The following is an 18,580-nucleotide window of genomic DNA, read 5'->3' as shown; positions in this document are numbered from 1 at the left end:
AAAAAACCCCAATCCCAGCTTCTTTGGGGTAAAAGAAAGGGGGTTCGGAGGTGGGGGTGGCTGGACCCCGGTGGAGGCGGCCCTGCTGCTGCTTGCCCTGATGGGGAGGAGGAGGAGGATGGTGTAAGGCCTGGCGGTGTGCTAAATCGGAAGGCGAGGAGCCGAGGAGGAGGAAGGGGTCTACGAGAGACTGCTGTGACCCTTCCCTGGGCTGTGTGTTGAAAAGGGGTTTGGGGGGGTGTCTTGGATTGTGTCCGTGGCTGCCAGATCCCACCCCTGGAAAGAGGCGACAGGAAAAAGGACGAAGGAAGGGAAGCCCCTAGGAAGAGGAGAGGAGGCAGCCGAACTGGGGCGGGTGGGGGCACTGGAGGAGAGCGAGGAGCCATGTCGGGCCGGCCCAGAACCACCTCCTTTGCAGAGAGCTGCAAGCCGGTGCAGCAGCCGTCAGCCTTTGGCAGCATGAAAGTTAGCAGTGAGTATTGCTTTTCTCCTTTTTTTTCTTTTTTTTTAATATGCCGCCACCTTGGCCAGATTCCCCCTGATCGATCGTCAGATCTCTTAATGGAAGTCGGGGCGCTCCTTTTTTGGCCTCTCCCCCACACCCTTTTTAATACCCTTGCCTACGAACCCATGAAGCTGCCTTATACTGAATCAGACCCTTGGTCCATCCAAGTCAGTATTGTCTGCTCAGACCGGAATCGGCTGTCCAGGGTCTCAGGCAGAGATCTTTCACATAACCTACCTGCCTAGTCCCTTTAACTGGAGATGATGGGATTGAACCTGGGGCCTTCTGCATGCCAAGCAGATGCACTACCACTGAGCCACAGCCCCTCCCCTAAAGGAAGAGTACAATTAAAGAATACATGAACTCATGAAGCTGCCTTATACTGAATCAGACCCTCTGTCCATCAACGTCTGCTCAGACTGGCAGCGGCTCTCCAGGGTCTCAGGCAGAGATATTTCACATCACCTACCTGCCTAGCCCCTTTAACTGGAGATGCCGGGGATCGAAACTGGGACCTTCTGCATGCCAAGCAGAGGCTCTACCACTGAGCCCTGGCCCCTCCCCCATATAGGAGACGTTCAAAAGCTGTCATGCTCAGGAGGCGTGTTGCACGTCGGGGAAACTGCTTCCTTCCCCCACCCTGGCCGGAAAAGGCACACCCCTGTGGCTTCCATTTAAGACTTATTAAAAAAAAAACACCTTTATTCTCTGCATTTCGGCTTAAAATAAACTTGGATTGTCTTGGTGTCCATTTAATGCGATTGCTTATAGTGCATGGGGATGCTTTTTGCAGTCAGCCGGATGGCAACGGTGTTTGTGGTTCCCTGTTAACCCAGAGACTGACGGCTTGTGGGTACAGTTGCCTGTCCAGCTCCATATTTTAGTGGTTTTCCTAGTAGCTTTTGTTAAGCATCTCTGTGGAGAATTAGTGTCCACATCGTTCACACAACCTTTAAAGAAGTGCTTTGCCAGTCTTTAAACCAATTCCTGTTCTTTCAGGTTCTGCCTCGGACACGATGAGTAAATTCTTACTAAGCTATGCATTATTAAGGCGTTATTAGCCTTACATTATTCTTTAGGAGTGTAAGAGGGCTTTTGCATTGGGAAGCATCTTCCGAAGGCTAGGCCAGTGGCTCCGTTCTGTTGAACTAGACAGTAGCGATGTGCCTACTTCCGGAAAATGCAGACAGATGTCGGGGCTTTGCTGTGAATCAACAACTTTCCAACTGTTTTAGTCAGATGATGGTATGGTGTTGGTGAGCAGGCTTCTTTCCAGCATAACTTGCAGTCCCCGTTTGTTCCCATTCTACATAATTCAGCCAAGGGTGTAACTTTCATACGAAGGCGGTTTTGGTCTGGTTATCCCTGGGAGAGCAGTAGGCCTAGCAAAGGCTTTTAACAGGTTTCTCTAATGCTCCCGGAAATGTTGGAGGAGAGGGCTATTCATGGCTACCAGTAAAAATGGATACTAGTCATGATGCACACCTATTATCTCTAGGTTCAGAGGAGCATGCCTATTATATTGGGTGCTGTGGAACACAGGCAGGATGGTGCTGCTGCAGTCGTCTTGTTTTTGGGCTTCCTAGAGGCAACTGGTTGGCCACTGTGCGAACAAACTGCTGGACTGGATGGGCCTTGGTCGATCCAGCAGGGCTTTTCTTATGTTCTTATGATGCATACCTATTCTCTCCAGTCTTAGAAGAGCATGCCTATTATTTTAAGTGCTGTGGAAAACAGTCAGGATAATGCTGCTGCAGTGGTCTTGCTTGTGGGAGTCCTAGAGGCACCTGGTTGGCCACTGTGTGAACACTGCTGGACTGGATGGGCCTTGTTTGATCCAGCAGGGCTTTTCTTATGTTCTTATAAGCATGCCTATTATATCAGGTGCTGTGGAACATAGGCGGGACAGTGCTGCTGTAGTTGTCTTGTTTGTGGGCTTCCTGGAGGCACCTGGTTGGCCAGTGTGTGAACGGACTGCTGGACTTGATGGGCCTGGGTCTGATCCAGCAGGGCTTTCCTTATGTTCTTATGTTATCTCCAGGATCAGAGGAGCATGCATTTTATATTAGGTGCTTTGGAACCCAGGCAGGATAATGCTGCTGCAGTTGTCTTGTTTGTGGGCTTCCTGGAGGCACCTGGTTGGCCACTGTGTGAACAGACTGCTGGACTGTATGGGCCTTGGCCTGATCCAGCAGGGCCTTTCTTATGCTGCTCAAAGATCGCAATCCCAGTTGCACTCGAACTCAGTGGCTTGACGTTAAGGGATGTCATTACCTGACATAACATGTACTCATTCATTTCTGTAAGTTCTTTCACTTTCTGAGAAACCGCCATCCACCAAGGGAAAAACAGCCGCACCACCCATGTCTGGTGCCTTCCAGGTGTGTGGCAGATCTGTACCCCTCTCTGTGTTCCTGTAGCCCCAGGTGGTAAGCAAAACCTGCGTTTATCATCAGACGTGGCTTGGTGGAGGTCACAAGTCACGCAGCCCTGGACTACGGACTCAGAAATGCCCGATTAGAATGCCAGCGTTCCTTTTGAAAACGTAGAGGAAGCGGAAGAGTGAAGATCATACAACTTTCGACGTACTGTCCACCTAGTTTGCCAGTAGATTGCTGTTGCTGGCAATTACCTTTGTATTAGATACATGTTGATAACACTGCTTTTAATTGCTGATTCTCGTGTGAATGTCTGGTAGGAGTACTGAGGGAGGGGCTGTGTCTCAGTGGTAGAGCATCTGCTTGATATGCAGAAGGTCCCAGGTTCAGTCCCCGGCATCTCCAGTTAAAGGGGCTGAGCAGGTAGGTGATGTGAAAGATCTCTGCCTGAGACCCTGGAGAGCCGCTGCCGGTCTGAGTAGACAGTACTGACTTAGATGGACCGAGGGTCTGATTCAGTAGAAGGCAGCTTCATGTGTTCATGTGAGGGCTAGCAGCCCGTCCCTTCAAGCTGTGAGGCTAGTATTACTCTAGTCGGGTGTGTCAGAGCACGGTGCTGTCTCTGTAATTTTATGGGTGGTTCTAGGATGGGGCATTAATAGCCCAATTTATTGTTGAGTGTGTGTTAACAGTAGACCGCCAAACTTAAAGCTGTGTGAGATTTGAAAAGGTTACTGGCTGGTAGGAGTGAAGGAAGAGGAAGTGATGTCGCCATGCTTTCTGGATGGTGTACTAGTCCTAGGAACTACCTGATGCTGGGTGATTTGCGTACTGACGCAACGGTTAGTATGGAACTACAGGATGTGAAGGAAACCTGAAGTCCCCCAAATCTTGTTTGCATCACCATGGTAATATGGGGTAGGGGGGCATTTGCAGGGCGGGAGGAAGTGCAGGGTAGGAGAGAGGTCCTTAACACTCCCCCACCACAGATTTATTTTCCTAATTTCCCCCCTCCTTGTTTGAGGGGAAGGTGTCGCCCCTTCTGCTCACCTGTTCTTTCCTGCAAATGCTTCCACTCCCCCCCCCCCCACAATTGCCACGTTGTTGGCAGGTGACTAACTCACACGTGAGAAATATATGTGTGGAAATGTCCTATGTAGTTTTGCATTTAATTCACCCGATATTTTCATTGATGTTTAAAAAGGTCATGAACACATGAAGCTGCCTTATACCGAATCTGACCCTTGGCCAATCCAAATCAGTATTGTCTGACTGGCAGCAACTCTCCAGGGTCTCAGGCAGAGGTCTTTCACATCACCTACTTGCCTAGTCCCTTTAACTGGAGATGCTGGGGATTGAACCTGGGACCTTCTTGATGCAAAGCAGAGGCTCTACCACTGAGCAACGGCCCCTCCCCAATTTAATCCAATAGCACCAGATGTCTGCTTGAGAGAAGCCACATGAACACACGAAGCTGCCTTATACTGAATCAGACGCTTGGTCCATCAAAGTCAGTGCTTTCTACTCAGATCGGCAGCGGCTCTCCAGGGTCTCAGGCAGAGGTATTTCATATCACCTACTTGTCTAGTCCCGTTAACTGGAGATGCCGGGGATTGAGCCTGGGACCTTCTGCATGCTAAGCAGATGCTCTGCCACTGAGCCACAGCCCCTCCCCACATGAGTAACATGTCATGATGAGTAAAATCCTTACAGAGGCTTCCCTTTTATGCTTAGTTGTTCGAAGCTAATGCAGGTTAACAAATCCGCCATATGACTGTATGGTTATTGATGATGTAGGAAAGGCTCTGTACCCAGGTCCTATTTTGCACACATAAGAGATACTAGAGCCGTGGAGAGTGTAGTGGAAATTGTAGTCCAATAAAATATGCCAGAAACTAATAAGACTCTAATAATAACTGGAATTATCAGTACACTGCCATTCTTGGTAGCATTTTACTGTCCAGTATTGTTAGTCCTTTTCTCTAGATTAGATTTATGACTTTGTCGTGGTTAATTATTGCTGTGGATTCTCTGTGTACCCTTCATCCTGAAAAAGTTGGAACCTTAAAAACCCAATCAAATTAAGGGACTAACAGAGCAATCCACAATGGGGTGGGGGGGTGGGGAGGAGGAGCTGAATGTCCTTATGAGCTGGTGTGACCCCTGCGCCAGTGTTAGTGCTGCTTGCGCCGGCTAAACTGGCACTAACGCCGGCGCAGGCCCCCTTTCACTGGTGCCAGGGAGTGGCGCAGCCACGCCATGCTCAGACGCAGGAGCAGCTGCGGAGGCAGCATATCTCTGCCACAAGGGGTTGCGCCAGCACCAAAGGGGTGTTCTTGGGGTGGCTTTTGCCCCCAGAATGCCCCCTTTTGCAGGCACGAACATGCGGCTGTAAAAATCATGGCGTAGAAGAAGAAGAGTTGGTTTTTATATGCTGACTTTCTCTACCACTTAAGGTAGAATCAAACCGGTTTACAATCCCCTCCCCCTCCCCACAACAGACACCCTGTGAGGGAGGTGGGGCTGAGAGAGTTCAGAGAGCTGTGACTAGCCCAAGGTCACCCAGCAGACTTCATGTGGACGAGTGGGGAAACAAATCCAGTTAACCAGATGAGTCTACCCCTCATGTGGAGGAGTGGAGAATCAAACTCGGTTCTCCAGATCAGAGTCCACCGCTCCAAACTACCATTCTAATCAACCACACCATGCTGGCTCTCAGTGAAACTGTGGTGCTGTTTCACGGGGCTTGGTGGGGATTTATTTTATTATACCTACCGTGCAGCTGCAAGCCACTCAGGAGGCTGCGCGGTGGTGCTGTCCCCGGGGTACCCCTCTTAACTACCCCTCCTTTAGGATTGCTCTGTAAGGTTGCAATCCTAAGAACACTTTCCTGGGCGTAAGCCCCACTGAATAAATTGGGACACCCCTCTGCCTAGGAGTGCTCCCTAAACATGCTCGAGTTTACGGGCTTCTGGGTTAGCCTGTTAGTATTTGTGTGCCCCTCCCCTTTGATGAAACCAGTGGCCTTGGAAGCACAGCAACACTTCACATCTGCATCTCCTGTCGCTGGGTCGGATGGCAGCAGGACCACAGACGTGCCCAGTCCTGTCTTTGGCGTTGACCTCATGTGACATTGAGCGGATCCCCCTATTTATTGTCTTTAGAACAAGTCGATGCTGCATCTCGATGCCAATGCTCCTGAGGCTGCATGCAAAAACAAAACCCGTGCACACTTAAAAAGATGTATAATATTCTGAAAATCACTTCCAAAAATTGTAGTAATAGTAATCTGGCAGAAAATAAGAACAGCAGAGCCCTGAAGAGGGGAAGACTGAGAGGTGATATGATAACCACCTTCTAGTACTTGAAGGGCTGTCATAGAGAGGAGGGTGCCAAGTTGTTTTCTGTTGCTCCAGAAGGTCGGACCAGAACCAACGGGTTGAAATTAAATCAAAAGAGTTTCCATCTAGACATTAGGAAGAATTTTCTAACATCAGTGGAACAGGCTTCCTTGGGAGGTGGTGAGCTCTCCTTCCCTGGAGGTTTTTAAGAAGAGGCTAGACGGCCATCTGTCAGCAATGCTGATTCTATGACCTTAGGCAAATAATGATAGGGAGGGCATCCTGGCCATCTTCTGGGCATAAAGTAGGGGTTACTGGGGGTTTGGAGGGGAGGTAGTGTGGATTTCCTGCATTGTGCAGGGGGTTGTACTAGATGACCCTGGTGGTCTCTTCCAACTCTATGATTCTATGAAAGCCAATTGAGGGATGGGGGAAGGGAAGAACCGTCTTGCCAAAGCCCTGGAAAATAAAATTATCTTAATTGTGTGCCTAAAACTCAGAAGGGGAGGCACCTGGCTGACACATGTTTGCCTTCAGTGATAAGAATTTGGGATAGATGTGTGTTGTACTTCTCGCCCAAGGCGAATCAGCCCTGCTGACAGAAGGCATATGGTGGCTTGATCTGTCTTTTTTGATGTTGGTTCTTAGTGCTTAAAAAGTGCAAAAGTAACTTTATGTCGTTCTTCTGGTGCTGTCATTCCGATGCCGTCCTTTTTGTGTCAGTATCTTTGTAGTGGATCTCTGATGGCTCTCACTTCTGACAGTTCTCAACTTACCCATGTTCCTCTTTGCTACTTCGGCAGGTAATTGTTCTGGTTGAAGTATGCACAACAGGCAATCGCTTACGTGTGCCACAGGTCTTTCCTTTTTTATATTGTCCTGCTTTTCTCCTTAATCAGGGATCCAAACCAGCTCCTTCCTCCACTCAGGCCTCACAACAACAACCTTGCCTGGTTGCCAGCGTGATGGAGTGGTTTGGAGCAGTGGACTGTATATTTGAAGAACTGGGTTTGATTCCCCACTCCTCCGCATGAGCTGCTAGTTTGGTGAACTAGATTGGTTTCCCCACTCCTACACATGAAGCTAGCTAGGTGACCTTGGGCTAGTCACAGCTCTCTTAGAGCTCTCTCAGCCCCACCTACCTCACAAGGGTGTCTGTTGTGGGGAGGGGTGACTGTTGTGGGAGGGGAAGGGAAGGTGATTGTAAGCCGGCTGGATTCTTCCTTAAGTGATAGAAAAAGTCAGCATATAAAAACCAACTCTTCTTCTTCCTGTGAAGGTAAGTTAGACTGAGAGGTTGTGATGGGCCCACGGTCACCTGGAAGGCTTCTGTGGAGTTGGTTATTATACGCCAATTTTCTCTACCTTTTAAGGAGAATCAAACTGGCTTACAATCTCCTTCCCTTCCTCTCCCCACAACAGATACACTCTGAGGTAGGTGAGGCTGAGAGAGCTCTGAGAGAACTATGACTAGCCCAAGGTCACCTAGCTGGCTTTAGTGGTGAAGTGGTTTAGAGTGGTGTTTTGGAGTGGTGAACTCTGATTTGGAGAATTGGGTTTGATTCCCCACTCCTTCACGTGAGTGGCAGATGCTAATCTGGTGAACCGGGTTGGTTTCCCCACTCCTACATATTAAGCCAGCTGGGTGATCTTGGGCTAGTCACTTCTCTCTTAGAGCTATCTCAGCCCCACCTCCCTCACAGAGTGTCTGTTGTGCGGAGGGGAAGGGAAGGTGATCGTAAGCCGGTTGGATTCTTCCTTAAGTGGTAGAGAAAGTCGGAGTATAAAAACCAACTTTTCTTCTTCTTCTTCATGTGGTGGAGTGGGGAATCAAACCCGGTTCTCCAGCTTAGAGTCCACTTCTCTGAACCGCTACACCACGCTGGCTCTCTAAGATGACTCCTGTGTGTTTGTATGGGGCTCAGCTTCTTTGCTCTTGACAAAGACGTATCATTGCAATGTACAAAAAGTGGGCTTTAATATTTTTTTTTGCACAATTGCCACATTGACTGATTATGGGATACTTATCACCATTACCATTATAGGCTGGGTCACTTAATAGTGTAGTTGTAAGCAGAGTTGCCCCCAGCGTGGTGTAGTGGTTAAGAACGGTGGTTTGGAGTGGTGGACTCTGATCTGGAGAACCGGGTTTGATTCCCCACTCCTCCACAGGAGCGGCGGAGGCTCATCTGGTGAAGTGGATTGGTTTCCTCACTCCTACACATGAAGCCAGCTGGGTGACCTTGGGCAACTCACAGCTCTGTTAGAGCTCTCTCAGCCCCACCTACCTCCCAGGGTGTCTGTTGTGGGGAGAGGAAGGGAAGGTGATTGTGAGCCAGTTTGAGTCTCCCTTAAGTGGTAGAGAAAGTCAGCATGTAAAAACCATCTCTTCTTCTTCTCCTGAGACCATTTAATTCAGTGGGCTTAGAAGGGCGCAACTTTGCTTTGGGCTGCCCTGTAAAAGGAGGCAAATGAAAAAGGCAGCTATCCTAGTGGTTTGTTGGCATTTCTTCCTGACCTCTCCTAACCTGGTTCCTTCACCTGTATCTGGATTGGTCCGTGAGAGGGGCAGATTGCTGACCCTTTCAGGCAGTACGGTCATGTGGGTGTTCTGTTAATGGAGGCAGCGAGGCAGTCCATCATCAAGGCAACCTTTCTGGCTTCTTGACGTCTGAAAGTCATTTTTCCTTTTTCCTTTTGGCTGCCTGCATCTGTGAGGAAGAGAGCCAAGCCCCGGCCATCTCATTTAGAGTATTCTGCCGATTCTCACTTGCTGCCTTTTGTGTTTTGGGGAGGGGCTGTGGCTCAGTGATAGAGCATCTGCTCGGCATGCAGAAGGTCCCAGGTTCAATCCCCAGCATCTCCAGTTAAAGGAACTAGGCAGGTAGGTGATGTGAAAGACCTCTTCCTGAGACCCTGGAGAGCCTCTGCCAGTCTGAGTAGACAATACTGACTTTGATGGACCAAGGGTCTGATTCAGTAGAAGGCAGCTTCATGTGTTCATGCCTTAAGCCATTTTGGAAGAGCCATGGCTCAGTGGTAGAGCATCTGCTTGGCATGCAGAAAGTCCCAGGTTCAGTCCCTGGCATCTCCAGTTAAAGGAACTAGGCAGGTAGGTGATGTGAAAGACCTCTGCCTGAGACCCTGGAGAGCCGCTGCCAGTCTGAGCAGACTTTGATGGATCAAGGGTCTGATTCAGTATAAGGCAGCTTCATGTGTTCATGTGTTGCTTCTGTCTTACTTTTCACGACCCTTCTCGATGCACCTGTCTGGGAGGTCTTTTGCTTAAGCATTTTATTGCGGACCCAAATTGAAGCAAAGCCTAAATTTGCAATGTTTTTGTACTATTTTCTTGTTACCATATTTACTTTCCTTACAGACATTTGGATGGTAATAAATTGGTGTGGGGATTGTGTGTGTGTTTTAAGTGCCCTCCAGTTGCTTTTGAATTATAGCAACCCTATGAATTAGTGACCTTCAAAACATCCTTTTGTTAACAGCCATGCTCAGGTCTTGCAGACTGAGGGCTGTAGCTTCCTTGATTTTGTCAATCCATCTCATGTTTGGACTTCCTCTTTTCCTGCTGCCTTCAACTTTTGCTACTATTATTATTTTATTTTTATAGGCCGCTCTTTCCTGGCCAAGGCCAGGCTCAGAGTGGCTTACAACCTTTTAAAACAGTTTAAAACAATCCATAAATTACAACGTTTGCAACAATAAAACCAGGCGCATTCGACCAAGCAGCAATAATACTCAATTTTCAGGGAGTATATAGCAGAGTCGGAGCAGGAGACATTGTCTTTTCCATTGAGTCTTGTCTTATAATGTGATCAAAGTGCAATAGCCTCAGTTTAGTCATTTTAGCTTCTAGGGACAGTTCAGGCTTGATTTGATCTATAACTCACTTATTTGCCTTTTTGGTAGTGCACGGTATCTATAAATTTCTCCTTCAACCAATGCTTTGAAGTGCTATGAGCACTGGTTCTGTATAATTTCCACTTTAATCTCTTCAGCGTGGTGCAGTGGTTAAGAGCTGTGGTTTGAAGTGGCGGAGTCTGATCTGGAGAACCGGGTTAGATTCGCCACTCCTCCACATGAGCAGCAGATGCTAATCTGGTGAACTGGATTTGTTTCTCCACCCCTACACATGAAGGCAGCTGGGTGACCTTGGGCTAGTCACAGCTCTCTTAGAGCTCTCTCAGTCCCACCTCCCTCACAGGTTGTAGTGTACACATCGTGGTGGTGTGGTTAAGACGGTGGTTTGGAGCTGCGGAATCTGATCTGGAGAACCGGGTTTGATTTCCAACTCCTCCACATGAGTGGCAGAGGTTAATCTGGTGAACTGGGTTGGTTTCTGCATTCCTACACACGAAGCCAGCTGGGTGACCTTGGGCAAGTCACATTCTCTCAGCCGCACCTACCTCACAGAGTGTCTGTTGTGGGAAAGGGAACGGGATTGTAAGCCGGTTTGAATCTCCCATTAGTGGTAGAGTAAGTCGGCATATAAAAACCAACTCTTCTTCTAAATCTAAAAATTTATTGTTTATAAATAACATCTGTTTAAGGTTATTAATGAATGAAAATGTGTCTTGATGCTACAGTGTGATTAATTTTTATGCTGGAATTGTAAAATTTTATTGTCTTTAATTGCCTCTTCTGTCTTTTAAGAGAGTGGGATAGAAAAGGCTAAAGTAAATGGGGTTAAAATCAGAAGATTGAGGACTGGAGTTGGACTTTGCAGATTAATCTTGAAAAATTACAGATCAATAGGAAATAAAGTGACTAGTCTCTTCAGTCCAATTGTAAATCTCCATGAAGGTATGCAGGGACCCTCCTTCCCCCACACTGTATCTGTACATGCGATCATGTCTTAGATTGTATCTAGGTTTGCAAGGTACTCTCTGGCCCCCAGTGGGGGACCAGGGGGTTAGGGTTGCCAGATCCAGGTTGGGAAACTTCTGGAGATTTGGGGGTGGAGCCTGGGGAGGACAGGAACCTCAGTGGGGTATAATGCCACAGAGTCCACCCTGCAAAGCATCAATTTTCTCCAGGGGAACTGACCTCTGTAGTCTGGAGATGACCTGTAATTCCAGTGGATCCCCAGGTCCCACCTGGAGGCTGGCATCCCTAATCGCACCCGTACAGTGATGGGTTTATTTGAACCAACTCTGGGAATTGCTGATGCTCAGTGGTAGAGCATCTGCTTGGCATGCAGAAGGTCCCAGGTTCAATCCCCAGTGGCATCTCCAGTTAAAGGGACTAGGCAAGTAGGTGATGGGAAAGACCTCTACCTGAGAGCCTGGAGAGCCGCTACCAGTCTGAGTAGACAATGCTGACTTTGATGGACCAAGGGTCTGGTTCAGTAGAAGGTGGCTTCATGTGTTCATGTGATAAGGGTTGCTAAGTCTACCATTCCTATGACAGTGAGGGTGTGACTAAAGCTTCTCAGTGGATATCTGTACAGATGGCTACCATTGCACTGTCTGTAGTAGAACTTTGTATCTAGTCCTGGAAGGGGATGAGCAATAGCCCTGGCTGGTTAGGGAAGAGCTTTGATGCGTGACTGTATGGAACAATGGCTTTTAAAAAAACAACACACACAGTTCACAGTGTCTTGAATAGGGACACTGAAATAATAGGGACACTGAAATAAAATACTAGGTGAAGACTTCTCAAATCACATCTATTTAAAAAAAGTGCAGTGATATGAACACATGGAGCTGCCTTATACTGGATCCGACCCTTCGTCCATTGAAGTCAGTATTGTCTATTTAGACCGACAACGGCTCTCCAGGGGCTATTTAGACTCAGCCAGGGGCTCTTTCACATCACCTTCTCACCCAGTCCCTTTAACTGGATATGCCGGGGATTGAACCAGGGACTTTCTGCATGCCAAGCAGATGCTCTACCACTGAGCCACAGCCCCTCCCCAAAATGTACAGATGAACACATGAAGCTGCCTTATACTGAATCAGACACTTGGTCCATCAAAGTCAGTATTGTCTACTCAGACCAGCAGCGGCTCTCCAGGGTCTCAGGCAGACGTCTATTCACATCACCTACTAGCCTAGTCTCTTTAACGAGGTGCCAGGGATTGAACCTACTGGGACCTTCTGCATGCCAAGCAGATGCTCTAACACTGAGCCACGGCCCATCCCCATGGGGAAACCCACTGGCCAGAGCTGCAAAGGGTAGCCAAGGACGCACATCTTGCTACCCTTGACTGCTAGGCTTAGCCAGTGAGGCAAGATGCTCACATGTTACAGTAGAGTTCTGCCTTTGTTACAGCCTGCCTTTGTAAGAAAAAGCCAGCACATGTTCGCTTTACAAATGAATCCAGGGATCAATAGCTGGATAGATGTGGGATTTGTACCACATGTTCAGCTGTATATGGGTTGTTTGGAACATAAAAAGACTCATTTCACATATGAAGAATAGCCACATGTGCACTCTATGTTCAACGTAACTTGTGAACAAGCCTTTTGTTCTTGCATTTCCTGCTCCGGTGAGGTGAATCAAGTGCATTGCCTTTATACTTCCTGTCTGATGATGGGGTTTATAGGAGGGACAGGTAGGCGGTGTGCATTTCTCAGAATCTTTCCTGTTCAGACAATGCTGGTGAGCTAGACAACGGGTGCCATTTTGAAAGGAGTGCTCTCTGCTTCCCTATGTTGCTGGTAGTTTTTTTTTTTAAATCATTAGTCATTTGGTGGACTACACTAGAGATTTTCTCTCCTGTTCTCCAGAATTAAAATCAGGGTTGCAGCTTCCGCTCTTATTTGATGAACTCTACCTCCACCTTCTCAGCAAAACATGAAGCATGTGGGGTTTTCTTATGTTCATTGGTCTTGCGTGATTGAGAATTGCTGAAGTCCAGCGACATCCTTAATAGTTCACCAGCATCTGCATTATTAATGGCAGCCCTTGTAAGCATGATGTCATCTGGGCAAAGAATGAGGGAATCTCAATCTTTGTATGGTTTTCTTGGAAAAGCCCGATATTTGGAAACAACCATATTTTTTGTTTTAGGCCTCTGTACTGCAGTCTTTCTTTATGCATCTTCTACTAGTTCTTAGTAGCTGGAAGTTAGATTGAAAGATGAAGAATTTTTTTCAAAAAAGGAAAGGCGTTAACTTTGTTTTGCCTCCTTAAAAGTAAGGTTGTTTATGCATGGGTACTTTCATTCATGTTCACCCCCCCGTCTGTCTCGTTTGTTCCTTGGAGTTATGTATGAGCTTTCCCTCCATTAAAGATGGCATTGCTGCCAACCCTCAGAAATCCTGGATCTTCCCATTCCTCTGTTAACTTGATTCTTCCCTCTCCCCTGAGCTCAGCCCGGGTGAAAACTCCGTGCATAAGGCAATGTTCGGGGCACACAGGCTTGGTTTCTCTCACAGCCAATTACCAAGCAGCATGTCCAGAGGCGGGGATTCAAATACTTCCTGCTTCCTCAGAGCTCTTTCTAAGCAGAAGAAATAGAAAAGGGCAAGAGTCCAGTAGCACGTTAAAGACTAACAAAAATGTTTTCTGGTAGGGTATGAGCTTTCGTGAGCCACAGCTCACTTCTTCTTCAGAAGAAAGCTCTTTTTAAGCAGAAGAAAGGCTTTTTAAAACCAAGGCTTGGATTCCCCCCTTCTTTTCAGATGGCTCTATTTTTTGTTTTATGTTCTTAAAATGCATTTGTATGTAGCAGTTGGGTTTGTGGGGGGGAGGAGGGAACCTTTCTCTCACCACAGCCAATTACAAAGCAGCATTTCAAGGGACAGGGATTCAAATACTTCCTGATTTGAGCTTGGAGACTGCTGGTGCATAGACTCCCAACAGGAAAGTGTGGGTCCAGTGAGCAATGGACCTCAGGTAAAACTCCCATGCATAAACAACCTAACACTACTTATGTAAGAGATTCCTGTACTGAAATGCCTTGGTGTTGACTAATCAGAACTGGATCAGTGAAAGAGATGACCGGCATCTTGTAGAGTGCCTGAAGAATCTATTCTGTTGTCTGTGCTGTTTGACATTGCTGTGAAACGGCTGGCAGAGGTCACCAAGAAATGTGGGGTTTGACACAGTGCCCCAGTGTGGCTCTGGTTTCTTTTATTCTTATGGAAAGCCTTTGGAAGGCTAAAACATTAACTGGAATCAGAGGTTATTTGGATAGAGGTGAACAAGCCGAGGCTTGTCAGTGGCTTCAGTTAGCGGCTTGGATGTGCTTCGTGATCTGGTGCAGTTCATGGATGTCCAGCAGGACGGATCTGGCTGTTGATATGCATGCCTTGATGAGCTCTGTACATACCGTGCATACATGGGGAGGGGCCGTGGCTCAGTGGTAGAGCATCTGCTTGGCATGCAGAAGGATCCAGGTTCAATCCCCGGCATCTCCAGTTAAAGGGACTAGGCAAGTAGGTGATGGGAAAGATCTCTGCCGGAGACCCTGGAGAGCCATGGAGAGGGGCCGTGGCTCAGCGATAGAGCATCTGCTTGGCATGCAGAAGGTCCCAGGTTCAATCCCCAGCATCTCCAGTTAAAGGGACTAGGCAAGTAGGTGATGTGAAAGACCTCTGCCTGAGACCCCGGAGAGCCATGGAGAGGGGCCGTGGCTCAGCGATAGAGCATCTGCTTGGCATGCAGAAGGTCCCAGGTTCAATCCCCAGCATCTCCAGTTAAAGGGACTAGGCAAGTAGGTGATGTGAAAGACCCCAGCCTGAGACCCTGGAGAGCCACTGCTGGTCTGAGTAGACAATACTGACTTTGATGGACCGAGGGTCTGATTCAGTAGAAGGCAGCTTCATGTGTACTTTATATGGCTTAGCCTTTAAAGTGTGTTCAGAAACTTCCTGTGGTCCAGAAACTATCAGTCATGGAAGCGCATATAGGATTTCCCCATTTTTACCTTCACAATATAACTCTTGTCAGGAAATCTGGGAGTCAATGACTGGCCTGAATTTTCCTGCTTGTGAGCCTCATCGCAGAGCTCAAATTTGAACCCAAGCTTCCTCAGTCCAGAGCCAGTGTGGTGTAGTGATTAAGAGCATTGGACTGTTATCTGGAGAACCAGGTTTGATTTCCCGCCCCTCCACATGAGTGGCAGACTCTAATATGGAAAACCAGGTTTCATTCTCACCTTCTCCACATGAAGCCTGCTGGGTGACCTTGAGCTAGTCACAGCTCTCTTAGAACGCTCTCAGCTCCACCTAGAAGAAGAAGAGTTGGTTTTTATATGCCGACTTTCTCTACCACTTAAGGAAGAATCAAACCGGCTTACAATCTCCTTCCCTTCCCCTCCCCACAACAGACACCCTGTGAGGTAGTTGGGAACGAGAGAGCTCTAAGAGAGCTGTAACTAGCCCAAGGTCACCCAGCTGGCTTCATGTGTAGGAGTGGGGAAACCAACCCGGTTCACCAGATTAGCGTCCGCCACTCGTGAAGGAGTGGGGAATCAACCCCCATTTTCTAGATCAGAGTTCACCGCTCCAAACCAGCGCTCTCAACCACTACACCACTCTGGCTCTCTGCCTACCTCACAAGGTGCCTGTTGTGTGTGTGTGTGGGATGGCGATTGTAAGCTGCTTTGAGAAAAGCGGGGAATAAAAAGTAACTCTTCTTTTTCTTCTTAAACACTTCATGCATCAAACTGCACTGGTTTTTTAATTGGCTTACTTGAATTACATTTACGTCTTCCTGCATTGCTGGCAGAAGCTAAGAATCCGTGCATACTTCCCTTCATTCATTCATATGAAGAGCCCTGTGAATCAAACCACCTACTTCACAGTTTTGTTTCCAGGAGCAGTCGACCATTTGCCCTAGCAGTAACACAGAGAGACCAAAGCCTTCTCCGACAGCAGCCGGCCCTGACCTAGCAACTGGCAATTAGAGGCGCGCTGCCTTTTCACACAGGGGCCCTTTCAGTCATCGTGACTAATAGCCGTCCGTGGACCTTGCCTCCACGAAGGTGTCTAATCCCCCTTCAAAGCCATCTGAGATAGCGGCTGACATCACCACCTCCAGTAACAGGAAGTTCAACTGAGTTAATTATGCACTGCATTGAGAATTATTATGTTTCCTGTCCCAAATGTGTTGTGAATCAGTTTCACTGGGTCCCCCTGAATTCTGGTACAGGTTGAGTCTCCCTTGTCTGGACTGATGCGAAAACTGGGCCTTTTGAGCCGGCATGTAGGCATTACTCACAGGCTCTGTGGTGGAATTTTTGCATATACACAATAAGATACCTTGGGGATGAAACCCAAGTCTAAACACGAAATGCATTTATGTTTTGTGTGTGTGTTAAGTGCCGTCAAGTTGTTTCCGAGTCATGGCGGCCCTATGAATCAATGTCCTCCAAAGAATCCTATCCTTAACAGCCTTGCTCAGATCTTGCAAATTGAGGGCCGTGGCTTCCTTTATAGAGTCCATCCATCTCTTGTTGGGTCTTCCTCTTTTCCTGCTGCCTTCAACTTTTTCTAGCATGATTGTCTTTTCCAGTGGCTCTTGCCTTCTCATAATGTGACCAAAGTACGACAGCCTCAGTTTAGTCATTTTAGCTTCTAGGGTCAGTTCAGGCTTGATTTGATCTAAAACCCACTGACTTGGTTTTCTGGCGGTCCAAGGTATCCGTAACACTCTTCTCCAACACCACATTTCAAAGGAATCTACTTTCTTCCTATCAGCTTTCTTCATTGTCCAGCTCTCACACCCATACATAGTAATAGGGAATACGATGGCATGAATTAACCTGATCTTGGTTGCCAGTGACACATCCTTACACTTAAGAATCTTTTCTAGCTCCTTTATGGCTGCCCTTCCCAGTCTCAATCTCCTTCTGATTTATGTTTTATGCATGTTTTATATATACCTTATATACATTGCCTAAATGTAATTTTAAACAATATTCCTAATAATTTTGTGTACATTGAACCATCAAAGGCGCTGCTGAGAGCCTGTGAGTAATGAAGAAGAAGAAGAGTTGGTTTTTATATGCCGACTTTCTCTACCACTTAAGGGAGACTCAAACCGGCTGACAATCGCCTTCCCTTCCCCACAAGAGACACCCTGTGAGGTGGGTGGGGCTGAGAGAGCTCTAACAGAGCTGTGACTAGCCCAAGGTCACCCAGCTGGCTTCGTGTGTAGGAGTGGGGAAACAAATCCAGTTCACCAGGTTAGCCTCTGCTGCTCATGTGGAGGAGTGGGGAATCAAACCCGGTTCTCCAGATCAGACTCCACCGCTCCAAACCAGTGCTCTTAACCACTACACCACGCTGGCTCTCAGAATTATTAAAAATATTGTTTAAAATTACATTCAGGCTATGTGTAGAAAGTATATATAAAACATAAATGAATTTCCTTTTTAGACTTGGGTCCCATCCCCAAGATATCTCATTATGTATATGCAAAAATTCCAAAACATTCAAAAATACGGAAAGATCTGAAATAAGGACCGCTTCTGGTCCCAAGCAGTCCAGATAAGGGATACTCTACCTGTATCTTCGGAGAAGAAGAAAAGCTCCCAGTATCCATGTTTCCCCAGAAAGTGCATAGATTTCTATCAATGATCCATGTTGTCCTTTTTTAAAAACAAAAAGCCCCCCCAATTTTTATTCTTTCCTTAGAGGGAAAGTGTTCAGCCCCGTCATCGTGGTTGTCCTGCACCTTTTCCAATGCTGAAATAGCCTTTCTGAGAGGTGGTGACCAGAACCATGCACGGTATACCAAGTGTAGCCAAACCATAGAGCTATCCAATGGCAGTATGATACTAGCTGGTTTATTCAGACCCTTCGCATGGAATTTGCCTTTTTCACTGCCATTACTTGTCGAGTCAGGGCTTTTATCAAGCTATCCACCATGACCTTGAGATCTCTTCCCTGTCAATCACATGAACACATGAAGCTACCTTATACTGAATCAGACCCTTGGTCCATCAAAGTCAGTATTGTCTACTCAGACGGCCAGCGGCTCTCCACGGTCTCAGGTGGAGGTCTTTCACATCACCTACTTGCCTGGTCCCTTTAACTGGAGATGTTGGGGATTGAACCTGGGACCTTCTGCATGCCAAGCAGATGCTCTACCACTGAGCCACAGCCCCTCCCCTAAAGGAAGAGTACAGTTAAAGAACACATGAATACATGAAGCTGCCTAATACTGAATCAGACCCTTGGTCCATCCAAGTCCGTATTGTCTACTCAGACCGGCAGTGGCTCTCCAGGATCTCAGGCTGAGGTCTTTCCCATCACCTACCTGCCTAGTACCTTTAACGAGATGCCAGGGATTGAACCTGGGACCTTCTGCATGCCAAGCAGATGCTCTACCGCTGAGCCAAGGACCCACCCCACTTATCTGGTTCAACAGAATTTAACTCCCTTCCA

The 18,580-nt window shown here is 47.5% G+C and overlaps 1 protein-coding gene across 2 annotated transcripts in view; it reads left to right on the top strand.

Moving 5' to 3' along the window:
- Positions 1–373: 373 nt before the first annotated feature.
- The window catches only part of GSK3B (glycogen synthase kinase 3 beta), a 118,795-nt gene continuing 100,588 nt past the window's right edge, over positions 374–18,580 (top strand). For both annotated transcript variants that reach the window (XM_056848048.1, XM_056848047.1), the window contains exon 1: positions 374–472. In XM_056848048.1, coding sequence (XP_056704026.1) covers positions 385–472 — 88 coding nt within the window. In that variant the 5' untranslated portion in view covers positions 374–384. The remainder of the gene's footprint in view (positions 473–18,580) is intronic.

Source organism: Euleptes europaea, chromosome 4, assembly GCF_029931775.1.
Source record: "Euleptes europaea isolate rEulEur1 chromosome 4, rEulEur1.hap1, whole genome shotgun sequence".
Taxonomy (NCBI): Eukaryota; Metazoa; Chordata; class Lepidosauria; order Squamata; family Sphaerodactylidae; genus Euleptes; species Euleptes europaea.
Note: the sequence above shows the minus strand (reverse complement) of the source record. Positions and strands in the feature narration are given on the sequence as shown.